Consider the following 14,326-nt stretch of genomic DNA (forward strand, 5'->3'; position numbering starts at 1 on the left):
GGGGCCGGCGGGCTGAGCGCCCCGGGGCCGGCGGGCTGAGCGCCCCGGGGCCGGCTGCTCCTCGGCAAACTCCCGGGCTCCCCCGACACCCTCCCGGACACGGCCTCTGCTTTTCCGACTCCAGCCACCGATGGGTCGCGGGCAGCGCTCGCCCCTCTGCCCCGATCCCCCGCGGGGCTGTCCCGGCGCTCCACGCGTGAATTCCGCCCTTCCCTCCGGGCCAGGGCAGGCTGCAGCCGACTGATATAAAAAAATATAGTATAAAAAAAGGAAAGGGGAGATGCACTAAACCAACGTACTGCAACAACAGCTGAGCATGGTATAACACACTTCACATTTTTCTCTCAAATCTCATCCATTTCATAAGGGAAGATCCTGCAGGGGATGAAGCCTTCCTCGAAGAGTAGCCAGGCTGCTGAAACCAGGGAAGGGCTGAGGGAGCACAGAACAAATAGCCTGGGAACAGTTTCTGTAGCACTGCATGGCCTGGATGGATACAAAGAAAGCCTGAACTCATCCACCAGGGTGTGAGGCTCAGGACTGGCTACCACAGTTTTAAAACCCCCTCTAGGACACACCAGTGGGACTGGGCTGAAAAAAATCCCCCTTGTCTTACCCCTTTTGGTGTAGTCCTCAAGAGTGATACCCAACACAGAAGGTACAGTTCTGCCTCCAGCTGAGGAGCACCCACAAGCCTGCAATGGGAAGAGAAGTCCAAATGGCTCCTGTTGCCCCACGCTCTGGGCTCTGATTATCCTCCCTTTCAGGCAGCAGGAGGGCCATGATATTCCTTGCAGGGTCCAGAAGAAAGAGGAAAAGAATAAACCAGCTGCAGCGAGCCACTGCATAACAAAATATTTAATGTACCTTGTCTTAAAGGTAGGCACACTTTGTGTGTTGCACTCGGATGCTTTCAGGAAACAGCAGCTGCAAAAGATCCACTCAGACAACACAGCAAAATGCCACACTTACAGTTTCTACATCACAAGAGAAACTTAAATCCAAATTAAATATGATCTATTCCAGTCCCAACTGCAAAACATTCATTTCTTGTCAAAAATGATGCTGTGCAGCTCTGGATGAGCATCCTGAGAGTGGGGCTGTCCTAGGAACCCAGTGAGCCAGCCAGCACCGCAGGAAGCAGCATGTTCCTCGTAGATCTTGTGCGTCTGAGTCCGGCTCACTGGAGCTGCGAACAACCATGGCACAACTCCTTGCCAATGCTCTGCTTGCTAAAGAGCTTTTGGATGTTCTCATTGTAAAAGGCACTAGAAGAAAACAAACGCAACTGCTGAGCAGCTTGTGAGGTGAACTGCAGGCAACTCCCTGGTGATAGGATTAGCTTGGACAGAAATCCCAGTGGCCAAAAATCGGCCAAGTCTCACAGCGAGGCATTCACCATATTGAGTCACTTCACACTGAACAGGAGTGCGCAGCTTCCAAGAGCAAATCTGTCCCAGCACCAAGAGAACAAGGTGACTACAGATCTCTCCCATCTCCTGCTCCTCTAATTCTAAGAGATTTAGCTCCTAACAGCATGTGTTTTGTCAGAGCAGCATGAGAAATAAGACCTGTTCTCCTAGTGCTTCATTCAGCCTCAATCCCACAGAGAAATCAACATTCCTCTTACAGTGCTTTCCCCAGTGAAGTGCACATGAGAAATCTGAGGGACAGATGCTGCTGATCAGAGATGAAGAAGTGATTGTTGGATGCAGCTCCTAATATTGTTGAGGTTCTCACATCTTTTCTCCCTCTCAGTGGAAGCCCAGATGCCTTTATGCACCTCACATTTGTGATTCACAGCCCAAAGGTCTCTGACCAGGGAGTGCTTCTTCCACAGCCTGGCCAGACAGGCACAACTTAAACTCTGGCTTTGCCATCTGTTGGGTGGAGGCAAGCTCAGTTAATGCAGAGTAGAGGAAAAAATAACCCCAGAGAGGAAAAGCTGCTCCATACTCTCTAGTGCTGCCCTCTCTGTGGAGCATCCAAAGCTGCCCATGCCAGCATCACCCCAAGCTCCACAGCAGCCTCAAGGAACATCATCTTAACAGAACACAGATCTGCCTGTTCTTTCCTGCTGCTGAGTTCCCAACCAGTTTCCCCCTATTTTGTGTGGTTTAACAGCAGCTCTTTGACAAAAAATGGAAGAGGAGTCTTGCAATGTTTAGACAGGACGGATGAATCCCCATTTCCTAAGGAAGCCTAGGTCAGCACTGAACATTTTCTGCTCTGGCCTGTCCCTGCTAACCATGACGGCATTGCTCTCATCAGCAACAACAGTAGCAAAGTCAACCTGTTTGTGTCTGTTTTGAAAAGAGACATTTCTCTCCCTCAGAAGGATGTCATGAGGCTGAGTTCATTACTCTTTATCGTGTCTTTCCAAGAACAATAAACAAAGGCTAAACATTGCTAAGAAGATTTTGAGCAATCTCAGAAGAGCTTAAATAACACAGGAAAATGCCAATAGGATTGAGCCACTTTGAGAAACTCCACATTTTCTGCTCTAAACAAAACAATCATTTTTAGAGTATATGCAGCTCTCTCCCTCTTTAAGACTCACATATTGGCCTCCTGCCTGACACTGACACTACTCAATGAACTTAATTTTATGCAGCTCAGTCACCTGCAGTAACTTTGTACTCCAAGATCCCAAACCTGTAACAGACACAAAGTTATTCAGCCTGGGATTGCAAGGAATTTCTCCAGATACCTCAGCTATTAGTCAAACAGCTGTTTTTTAAAAACAGCCTCTGACAATAGCTCAGGATAAGTGAGCAATGCTGATATGCTCAAAATTGCCAGGAGAAGTTTCGTCAATGGAATGGAATTGCTCATGCTGGAATTTGGCCAGACCATTTGGGATTAACACCCTGAATACTGCAAAAGAGCTGGCAAAAGCTCTGTATCAAGAACCATCAAACCATCCTCCAAATAACTGCAGTGCTCGCCTTATCCACCCCTTGCAGATGAGGAACGCTTTTGTACGGCAGGGCTGGGAACTCTGCCTCCCACACAGTCCAGCCACACCCTGCTAGGCTTGAAAAAAAAACAGCATTAAAGAAGAGTAAGAAAGTAATTTTCCTCTTTTCCACTGTTGTGTAAATCAGAGTTGTTGGTAGGTTTTGTCAGTTTTTGTAAGCACTCACAAAACCTTTGAAACTCCAGAAAAATGCTTTTCTATCTCTAATTTAATCACTCATGTGAAACACCACGCTCAGCCAACCAATTCCCATTTGATGTTCATTCCTTTCACTTCAGCAAATATTGTCAAAAGATTTTCATCTGCTAGCACCAGTGCAGGACTGAGGTTCTGAAATATATTTTGAAGCCACTACAGATATACTAGTTAGACACATTCAAAGGTGAAACTAAATAAATAATGATAAAAAAATCACTAGTTTACACAGGACTTTCCCTTCATTATTCCAACTTAGAATAATTATTTAACTCCATACAGCATTTGTTTATTCACTGCTTTGAAGCAAAGAACCCTGAAGTAAAAATTGGATTTGTGCATTGAATCCCCTCAGACTGGCCCTCTTAATATGCAGGTTTGCTTGTAAAAAAGTGTCAGTGAGGCACTGCAAATCCCTAAGAGATGTATGGCCAGACACCCAGGAAGAGAAATGGGAATTCAGCATACAATCAAGGTCACGGGAGTTAAAGGAAGTCTAGTCCAGCATGATCAGAGAAGGTACTGTGTTGAAGATGACAAAAAATGCTCAGCCAGCAAGTTGTGACCAAGCAGCAGCAGCTGGCAGCAAAGGAAAGGAAAACTGAGGGTTTGTACCCTAACGCAGCTTTATCTGACTTCACACCAGAGCAACCTGTGCAACACTGAGACAAGGATCTGGTGCAAACAGCAGGCACAGAGCAAGGGAATAAAGCTGTGCAGATGCAGTGCTAGGAAGTGGTGTTTAGTTGGTTAAGCAGCACTAGGCTGGGCCAGAATCCCTCCTCTGGGATCCAGGGCAAGCTTCAGGGATTCACCTGCTTTACTGGGTGCCATTCCAGAGCACTGGCATTGCTAGGGAGTGGTCTGTTGGTTCCCCTTCTCCCCACTAAATGTGCACTGATATGAGAGAAGACAGAAGAAAAGTGCTCTGTTGAACGGCTCCCTGCCAAGCAGTTCAGTGTCTTCAGCAGAACTGCAGTCGCCTTCTCCTTCTGCTTGGTCCCAGGAGGTGATTCCCCACAGGCTAGGGGAGCTCTGGGAGCTCTGACATTTCCAACAAGCTCATGACAGAGCAGTCTCCCCTCCTGAGGATAACAGCAGGCAGCCACACACGTCCCTTTCATCCTTCCTGCCTCTTTGTGCTCTCAGGGCTCTTCATGGCGCACAGGAGGCCGCAGAACAGTTCGTACCAAAAGAAGATGAGGCCAGTGGAGCAGGCAGCCTTCAGCAAGCTGGGAGAGAGGCCCTTGAAGAACCCACCTGGGCCCTCCTCTCGCATGATCTGCCTCATGCAGTCCAGGAGACCCCCATACGTCCGTACCTGGGAGAGAAATGGGAACAAGGTCAAACAAGAAAACTTCAGGACAACTGGAAAAAACCACAAAGATCCTCAAACTTTACCATAGAAACATTATCTTGACATACAGCTTGGATAATATTAAAACTAACTGAAAGTTTCAGAGACTTTAGAGAGAGCAGGATAGAGGAAATGCAGACATTTAGCAACAGCAATGATTTATGCACATCATTCACTGAATGGCTGTAAAACCTCTGTATGCAACAAGAGCATGACTTTAAATTTATGGCACAGGTTTGTGAAGTCATTATTTTATATTGTGCAGCTGCTGTTTTCTATCTCCTTCACTGTCTAAGAAGGAAAAAATTTTGAGTTTTCTCACAGAAAGAAAATGCAGCTACAGCACTTAGAAGTTTCCAAATTAGCTGTCTGCATGTTGTCATGTTACACTGTGCAGTTTTAACATCTTGTGACACATCTAATGCTAAGAACAAATTCTGTATCTCACTGCAAGAGGAAAATCATCCAATGCAGTGGGCTGAGACATCAAAATTCTATTCCAGAGTTTCTTCTGATTCCTTCTCAGGACTGATTTCCTTCTCAGATCCAAGTAATTTTAAGGAAAACAGAAAATTTCCACATTTCATGGAAAGAAAGAGAAAGTTTCTTGAAAGATCTGTATTTGTCTTCAAGCACATTTCAAGGTGGTAACAAGGGTGTTAAAGAACACCAGAGTATTTAATTTGTTTTGAATTCCAGGCTATTCTCACACATAAAACACATGTTGAACACTTGGTGCCTATTTCTCATGTCAAAATATTAATTGCAGGAGAGAAGCCTGACAGCCAGGTGACTCCAGCACAGAGCCAGTGTCATCCTCTGCTAGTAATTTGGTTCTGAATCAGAAAAAACAAGCTGCAGCTAGAAAAGTAAAGTAAATTAAAACCCCTCTGCTTGCCTGACTTGTCCCTAGCTCCAAGACACAGTTGATGAAGAAGGATAACAAGCCAGAGCACAAGTGTGTTGGACAGGTCCCTGCTGGGACCTATCATAAAATAAACCCCGTATGTTCGTGTATAAATTCACATTATTAAATTACACCAGTGCTGACTGGGAGCTCCCAACCCAGATATGAACTCAACAGGTACCACTGGTGGATTGTCACTGCATTCCAGTGCACTGGACTAGCTCAGGAAAATCCAGCACTTCCAGCATTTCTCACCTGCCCAAAGGCTGCCCGAGCGTGCTCAAAGCCACGCACTTGCAGTCGCTTTTTGACCACATCCAAAGGGTATGTGAGGCTTTTGCTGATGACTCCAGCACAGCTGCCACAGACAAGGTTTTTAACATTGGCTGAGAAGCAGAAAGGAAAAAGAATAGCAGGGAGGAAAAAAAGAGGATCATCAGGGAATTCTGATTAAAGACCATAAGAAGTAAGTTAAAAATCACTTTTCACAAGAAGTAAGGTCAAAAAAGTCCTTTGAAGTTACATCACCTCTTCTGCAATAGTTTTAGCCAAAGAATCTCAAGCTGTATTTTTTCAGGCTTGCAATGTCTGTTGGAATCAGAGGGCGAGCCCCTCTTGGGCCATTACACTGACTTACAGTTTTGCTCTGCTCAAAAAACCCCAATCCCCAGTCACCAGACAACTTGCTGCCAGTGGATGGAAGTTTTCATTCCCCCTCCAAGCAAAAGCCTGGTCAGTGGAAATCTTGTACCCTGATGCATTCTGGACTGGAATGTCACAAGCTGACACTGCCTGATTATTTCAGAGGCTTGTGGGAAATTAGTTCTGTATTAGACTTTTTCCTGACAAACATGAGCTCCCAGCACAAAACCACCATCAGCCTCTGCCACCTAAAATTAAATATGCAGGCATGATATTGAAAAGTCTAGTCCCTCTGCTGAAGAAATTCCATTGAGGAACAAAGTCACACTGCTGCTGCATTCCTCTTGCTCAAGGAGGCACAGATATCTAGAACTGCCAAGGTGGCAGGTTGCATCAGGATGACATTCTCTTGCAATGGAGCTAGAGATCAACACAAAAACATCAAGAGCCTTAAATTAGAGTAAATGAACCCTCTTCCCTAACAGCTGTGCTGGAATCTGCAGGCATTTCCTTTTTCTTAGGAAATTCAAGTAGTCCCCACAGCACTAATGAAACAGAAAGAGTATGGCAGCACTATCTTCCCACAGTATCAGTAACTGTTAAAGAAAGAGCACCCTGGTCTGTGACACTTCACTTTCCTGTCCACCCAATTCCATCACGCTTATTCCACAATGGAAGCTGTTTGTGAACTCCACTGTACTTAATCTGGCATTTCTGTGCAGGGGTAAAAATGAGAGGTGAGGAATCAAAATACTTTTCAGATGTTGCATCAAAAAAAGTGAAAGTACTAACAGAGCTTACATCAGCTACCTAAACCAACATTCATCCACTTTCTCTCCTGACTGCAGCCATCACTGTCCAAAGTTCCTACCTCCATTCTTTGCTTCTGCTGGAATCACCCATTTGGAAAACTGCTGCAGGATGTTGTAGAAGAAGAACTGGAAACCAGCATATGGGAAGATAGCAACAAGTGTCGGGGTCAAACCTCTGTAGAAAGTCCGAGGCCCTTCTGTCTGGTACATGGTCACCACTGCATGGCGAAGGTTGGAGTAGATCTGGACAACAAGGAAGAGGCTGAGTGACTTTTCAGTGAACTTAAAAACAGCAAACCAAAGGTCAGGTAATTTTCCAGTAATGGGTATAGGAATTTCCCACTGCCCAAAATACAACTGACTGTCTTCAGCACAAAGTAATAAGCAAGGTGATTTGCCACACACTCACAATGTTCTCTGTTAAGCCCTTGTGACTTAAAAGAAACAAAGCATGGAGCTGAGTCCTGAGACCACCTGCATCACAAACATGATTATTTTTCTTTTAAGAGTTCTTAACTCCTGCAACACAATTCATACAATACATACTGTAATTCTACTGCAGACTAAACACAGAAATGGCTCTGATACAAATATATCTCATTATTACAGACCTAGTTAGCACAGAGACCAATTCTTGTGTAAATAAGAACATGAAGCAGAGGTGAAAAGTGACTGGTCTCAAGTATCATCCCCATCATTATCTAAACATGAGTTTTTGCATGTGAAAAGTTTCAAAAATGCAATGTTCAACAGCCTGGGGAGAGGGTTCTATAAAAAGCCAACAGACAAAGCAAAAATTGAGTTATCCTGTTAAAGACAGTTTCTCCTTTCTGCATCACCTGTCAGGATCAGAAGCAGGAAAACACAATTAGGAAAGCTGTGTCAAGAGCACAGAGGATAACTTGGCAACAGTGCAAACACTGGCCGTAACAGCACCCGCTCCTTCATTTTAACCCACAATACTGTGCTTTCAAACCTCTTCAGACCTGTGAAATATTGGTACTGCTACGGATGACAAGATGGAAACTAAGCTCACCTTTGGCTCACCCTGGGCAGCAAAGCGGGTGCGCAGCGTGTCCACAGGCTGCACTGCGACCGTGGCCGTGCAGGCAGCCAGGCCCCCGCACACCAGGTGCACGAAGGAGTCACGGGTGTTGAAGGAGGTGACGTTGTGCACCAGCTCTGTCAGGCTCTCAAATGCCATGAACTTGCAGAAACAAAAGCGCACGGGTCAGGAAGCCGCTCCTTATGACTCACACAGGGCTCCCACTCCTCTCTCATTTCACCAACAGCTCCACCCCTCCCAGCTTGTTACCACCTTCTATGTCCTTCAAAAGCCCTCCCCAACTTGCAACGTATAAAAACCACTAAGCAGCCCGGGGAATGCTTGAGATACTCTGGTGTCTGATACTTCTGCTAATTCTTGCATTTAGAATAGTGAAAAACTCATTTTAATATTCTGTGGATCCAGAAGAACGTTTGCTATGTCACAGATATGCTGTCCTTTACCCTTTCAGCCACTGCTCCTAAAGCTGTTAATATTTACAAATTAAGCCTAACAATGCTGTATAAAACACCCTCATAAGCTTCACGGATTTTTTCCTAACCAGTCCCTAGGGTGACAACATGACTAGAAGCAAAAATCTGCCCAGGCTTGGAGCATGAACAGCTAAGCCAAGTGTTGGGAGTAGAGAGAGCTTCTCTATGACACCAGCTAGAGCTTAGTTTACTCTTTCTGTGCTCCAGGCTATTCAGCAAGCTCAGGAATATTAACTTAGGAATTATAAACCAGCTTTATACAGCTACACAACCTTCCCACTCCTGAACACAGTCAGAGGGAGCAGAGCTGTGTCCTGTGTACTCACAGTGCGCCCAGGTGATGCCTGGTCCCCTCACCTGAACAGCTCCAAAACCAACTGAAAGGAACTGAGCAGGAACATGGCCCTTCCAGAAGGCTGTCAAGCCCTCCTCCTGGAAGATGCGCTGCACAGCTTGCACAATGCCGTGGTACTTGGCTGCGGGGTTTCTGGAGGAGAGCTGCTCGATCTGGAGCTGAAGGAAATAGGAGAAAATATTTTCAATTTCACACTTCAGCACTGGTTCAAGTGTCTGGTTCAGGAATTCACAACCCTGTCAGCCAGCCAATGCTAAGGGATGACACTGCCTTCCCACATTCAGACCTGACTGGGATGTTATTTATGAAGGGCTCTAAAATAATAAAAACGTGCATGAACACAAAGATAAGCAGGAGAGATGATGGTGAAATTCAGAGAGTGGAAGTCATTCACAAGAAGAACAAACTCTGCGAAACACAAGATTCCATTCCCACTTATACAACAAGTTAGGTTGTATAAATAGAAGTGGTGGACACAAGATAGCCCTAGTTCCTTGCATAGGCTGTACACAGCGAAGGTGAGGGCTAAGGAGTGGACTGAGTGCTCTCTACACAGTGAACAGCTCACCCAGGACCGGATCAGCTCTGCTCCTTGACAGGTTCGCTCATCCCCGCCCCCGGGCACGCCGCGAGCGAGGTACCTGAAAGCGGATCTTGAGGACATCCAAGGGGCTGACAAGGACCCGAGTGACCAAGCCAGACGCTGATCCCGCTAGAGCCGCTTCCGCCGTGGACACGCACTTGGCTTCGGGGTCGTAACCCACCATTCCTGCCGGCTGTCCCCAGCCTGGCCAGGGGCACACTGGGGAAGTGAGCCCCACCCACACTTAGCCCCCACCCCACAGTCCCCTCACGGCAAGGCCCACAGCCCCCTCCTCACCCCACGGGACACACAGATGCCCCTCTGCACAACTCCCTCTGGCCCGCAGCTCCCGGCCCCGCCCGTGGCGGCCACCGGCGGGGGCTCCGAGCCGAGCCCGGTGGGAGCGGGGCGGTCCGGCCTTGGGCCGACTCCCGCCGCGCCGCCTCACCCGCTGCCGCCGGCTCCGCACTGCGCCTGCGCGCCGCGGGGGCCGCCGGGAGATGTAGTCCCGGGAACGGCCCCCACGGCCGCAACACGCGCGGGATGGGGCGCTCACAGAACCACGGGATCAGCGGGGCTGGACAACACCTGAGACCACGGGGTCCAACCCGTGAACCAACATCACCTTCTCAGCCAGACCATGACACCTGAGACCACGGGGTCCAACCCGTGAACCAACATCACCTTCTCACCCAGACCATGACACCTGAGACCACGGGGTCCAACCTGTGAACAAACATCACCTTCTCAGCCAGACCATGGCACTGACTGCCACATCCAATCTTTCCTCAGACACCCCCAGGGACAGTGACAACTCCCAGGGCAGCCCATTCCAATGTCTAATTACTCTTTCAATAAAGAAATTTTTCCTAATGTCCAACCTAAAGCTCCCCTGGTGCAGCTTATGCCCTGTCACTTGTTACCTGGGAGAAAAGCCCGACTTCCACCTAACTGCACCCTCTTATCAGGGAGCTGTAAAGAGCAAAAAGGTCATCCCTGGACTTTCCCTTCTCCGAGTTAAACAACCCCAGCTCTCTCAGCCACTCCTCATCACACTTGTGATCCGGCCTCTTCCCCAGCTCTGTTGCCTTTCTCTGGTCCCACGAGCCAGGGCTGTGAGAGGAAGGTCAGCATGTAATGCACTGCTCCCACGGCCACCTCCATCTCACACAGCCACAGACCAACAAACCTCCTCTTGTCTCAATAAAGCACAGGGGAAGCAAGACTTTCTAAGCAACCTAAGGTACAGTAAAACACCACTTTGTGCAACATGTTCTGCTACAGCATTACAAAAAAAGCCAAGTGCTTCAAGCCACACTGTGAATTTTCCATACTGACTTCTGGCACAAAGAAAGAAAAATAAAGAACTAATCACAGGAATTTCCAGGCATTTCCACCTTGACATCATCAGTATTTAAAGCATAATAACTAAGAGCAATTGTTTAAAAAACACTCAAAACTCCCATGTAGGCATTCTCCTATTGTATGTTAAAATTGTATCGTTAAAATTCCTGCTCACAGGTACTTTCTGACCATTAGCAAAGGCTGGGGAGAAGCTGCAGAGCTGTCCACACATCCCGTTAGCCCCACAGAGCCATTCTTCTTTAGGTAACCGAAGTGAAAACAATCTGCAGGGCCCTGATGGAACAGAGCCAAAGCCACAGCAGCCTGAGCCTGGCTGCTGTGCTTCACACCAGCCCAACACCCACCTCCCCCTTTTAGCAAAAGGCTCCAGAAGTGTTTGAACTACGAGCTTAGTCATAGTTTGGTCAGTTAACTGAAATAACAGACAGATGCTCAAGTGAAGAATTCAATGTATATTTATTATTCACAGTTAATTACTATCTACCAAATGCTGCTGCAGAGTTAAAGGATTAAGTACATAGGCCTTTTTTTTTTAATTAAACACGGAAAATTTTTTTAATATATATACACACACAAGACATATGTCTGCAAGGCTGCATGATATACACCAATTCCAAAATAAGGAAACAATCAAATGGTCCAGGTGTAGAATGCCATAGATTCCTTTTCCGATCACTTTACAAAGTGGGAAGAAAGTGAGTGACAGCTAGCAAGGAGAGGGGGAAAATTAATACTCTACAGGGTAGCTCTCTCTTTCATTTGCTGGAAAATCAAAATGTAAGGCAGAGTCCATCTCAGGAGTAAAACTTTTGTAACACTTACTACAAAAAAAGGCACCCTCCAACAAAAGATTGCCCATGCTGAGGCAGGGCGGGAGATCTCTCCTGCAGGTTGGGATGTGTTGGTGGGGTGAAGGGATCCAGCCAAACGGCCACCAAAGGAAAAAACACAACTGAAGATTGGCACAGAGAGCGCTGTGGGCTGATTGCTTTCCTTCTGTCCAATTTAATGTCACACTGCTCTGGTGAGGAGCAAAGGGCCACCAGAAACCCCCCGGGGGTGCAGGGTGGGGAGAACAGTCACACACAGCCTGCTGTGAACGGGAGCGGGTGGGGAGCTACTTCAACAGGAACACTGACCTGAGGAGGGAGGAGAGACTGGAGAACAGGGAAGCCAACTCCACTTCTCAAGAGCAACACGACTGCAAATACTGCCTATCCAGGCCGAGGAGACAGGCTGATCACATGCATCACGTAGAAACATTCACTAAGAGCGTAAAGTTTTTTTCAAGCACTATTTCTTGAGGTTTCTCTGCATTATGAAGTTTTCCACCAAAGGAATGTACATTTTGTAGGACATCTGAGGGCTACTGTTTTTCAAATTCCCCCCTTAACCCTCCCTCCCCAAAATACTCTTCCTCGTTTTCCCTCATCATAACTTTCCCCTTACTTCTTTTGAGGCTCCTGGTTGCAGCTCTCCAACTCTGAGCAGCCTAAGTTGCCACCTGAATGCCTTGATTTTATTTTCCTTGGAATAAGGGAAGTTGAACGGTAAGACAAATCTGAAGATTAAAGCTCCATCTCTGTAGATTTTTCTCAAGTGTCCATTGATAAAACCACCCTCCTTTGCCCCCTTCCCCCAAAGTATTTATTTACACATAGGCAGAAAAAAACCCCTCTGAAAAGCTCTGGACTGTCCTTTTAACTTAAAAAATAATAAAAAAAGAAAATAAGGGGAAGGCACTATGGAAAAAATTACAGAATGTGCTCAACCGTACACCTTTAAGAAAAAACAAATAAGCTGTCAGCACAGCATTAATAGACTTCAGTTGTACGTTGGAGTTTCTCAAAGCAGCTCTGTGACTCCAAAGTAAAAAATAGAACAAAAAGCCACACAACTCTTCTCCCTTCCTCTGTTTGGAGCTTCAGAAGAAAGTGCCAAAGGAGAAGAGACAATAAAAATTAGATTAACACCTCATCTTTCCCAGGCAAGAAATGCTGAATGTTGAAGGCAAAAGCAGAAACTGATGATTTTTGTTTTTTTTAAAGGCAGGACTGTGGATTTGGTTCTTCTCTCATGTCCCTTCATGTCAAATGAAGACCGTTTGCAGAGAGAGAAAATACCAGCAGAGTTTCTCCCTTTTCCTTTAACTGCATGGCTAGGACTTTATATGGCATTAAAACTTCATGCACTGATGGACAGAGGAGGAGGGGGAAACAAGAGTTGTGGTGGTGAGACCTTAAGTGACCTTAAAACACTCATTCGCAACAAGAGTGAATAAAAGGGGATAACCCAAGAGCAGCTGAGGAAATTTGTTATTTTCATTTTTTTTTCTCTCTCTCTCTCCTTTTTTTTTATTTTCCTTTTTTTTTTGTTTTCCTTTAAGTTAAGTTTTGGTGTGTAAGTTGAACTCTTCCCCCCCGCCCCTGAAGTTCCATACTGAGGGAAGGAGGATCACCTCACGGTGAAAGGTGACTCCGGTTTTACCGCCGTGTGATTTTTAGGTCACTGGCTGCAGTTAGGCTCTGTATGTGTATTTACTGTTTCTCTGGTTTCCTTAAATAATCTCTAATATTTATCTCTAGATGTTCCGATTCACTGGGGTCACGTAGTTGCGTGGGAACATGCCCGTCTGTCCGCGGCACGCTCCCTTCCACCAGTTGGGGTCAGAATTGTCAAGGACTTGGATAAAGTCTCCGCGATGGAAGCCCAGCTCTCCTTCCTCTTGGGGATCAAAATCAAACAGGGCCTGAACATATGTTGGTTGCTGAAAGGGGAATGAGAAACATAGAGACAATGAGAATCACCCACAGCACTTCAGACACCTGCTCCCGTGGGCAGGAGCTGTCTTACAGCACAGATTAACAATAAACATTTGGGCTGTTCCCTTTCCCTGCAAGCCAGCTCCCAGCAGCTCCAACAAGGTGCTAAAACAGCAAAGGACAGGCTATAGAAGACCTCAGAGAAATGCCAAGTTTCTGTGAAAGAGCTGAAATAGAGCAGATGATTCTGATGCTTTTCTAGTATTTTTCACGCTTTGTGGCCTATTGTAAATCTGTGATTGTAATACAATAATATTGCTGTTTACTTGTCCTGTTTTTATACTTGATAGCAGAAATATTATTGATCTACACAAAGTTACCCTTAAAAACTGGATGCTGACATTTTACATATTTTCCTTAACTCCTCTGTCACAGAACATTTTGCCTGGTAGCAAGTCTCCCTTTCTGATGGAAAAGCTAACAGTTCATTTAAAATACATTTGCAGTCTTAAAATCATGAGGGCGGGACGTCTCTTCATGCTTGTCCTTTTCAGCCAGCTGTTTTCTCACCCTCTGTTTATCCCTGACCTGGCAGTGCAGAGCCAAGCGTTAAATTCAGACAAACTGTGACAAAGTTGCCTGTGGCACCTGGACAGCTGCACAAACTCCACACCCCTTGTCTTTAGGCTAGAACCACAGTACTATACAAGAAAGCAAAAGGATTTACCCAGAACTGATAAAACATGCAGTTACATGAAATAGAACACTCTGATTGACCTGGGAAATGGAACAAAATAAGGAGTTGGATATACACAAGATGCTCTGCTGG

General features: G+C 46.2%; 2 protein-coding genes across 2 annotated transcripts in view; both read right to left on the reverse strand.

Annotated features, from left to right (window-relative positions):
- Positions 1-840: 840 nt before the first annotated feature.
- On the reverse strand, positions 841-9,831 carry SLC25A19 (solute carrier family 25 member 19). Its single transcript, XM_058852740.1, has 7 exons — positions 9,668-9,831; positions 9,429-9,574; positions 8,790-8,945; positions 7,930-8,100; positions 6,953-7,136; positions 5,695-5,825; positions 841-4,496 (listed from the first exon to the last, which is right to left on the reverse strand). The coding sequence occupies exons 2-7, from the start codon at positions 9,552-9,554 to the stop codon at positions 4,296-4,298; spliced, it is 969 nt and encodes a 322-aa protein (XP_058708723.1). The 5' UTR covers positions 9,555-9,574; positions 9,668-9,831; the 3' UTR covers positions 841-4,295.
- Positions 9,832-11,259: 1,428 nt separating this feature from the next.
- Positions 11,260-14,326, reverse strand: part of GRB2 (growth factor receptor bound protein 2) — a 49,011-nt gene continuing 45,944 nt past the window's right edge. Inside the window, exon 6 of the mRNA XM_058852746.1 lies at positions 11,260-13,502. Coding sequence (XP_058708729.1) covers positions 13,317-13,502 — 186 coding nt within the window. The 3' untranslated portion in view covers positions 11,260-13,316. The remainder of the gene's footprint in view (positions 13,503-14,326) is intronic.

Source organism: Poecile atricapillus, chromosome 17 (assembly GCF_030490865.1).
Source record: "Poecile atricapillus isolate bPoeAtr1 chromosome 17, bPoeAtr1.hap1, whole genome shotgun sequence".
Taxonomy (NCBI): Eukaryota; Metazoa; Chordata; class Aves; order Passeriformes; family Paridae; genus Poecile; species Poecile atricapillus.

Coding starts and splice junctions, on each gene's coding strand:
- SLC25A19 (XM_058852740.1), bottom strand. CDS start 9,554: ATGGTGGGTTACGACCCCGAAGCCAAGTGCGTGTCCACGGCGGAAGCG. Junction 7,137..7,929: donor CTGCCCAGGGTGAGCCAAAG/GTGAGCTTAGTT, acceptor CTTGTTGTCCAG/ATCTACTCCAACCTTCGCCA. Junction 4,497..5,694: donor CTCGGGCAGCCTTTGGGCAG/GTGAGAAATGCT, acceptor TTTCTCTCCCAG/GTACGGACGTATGGGGGTCT.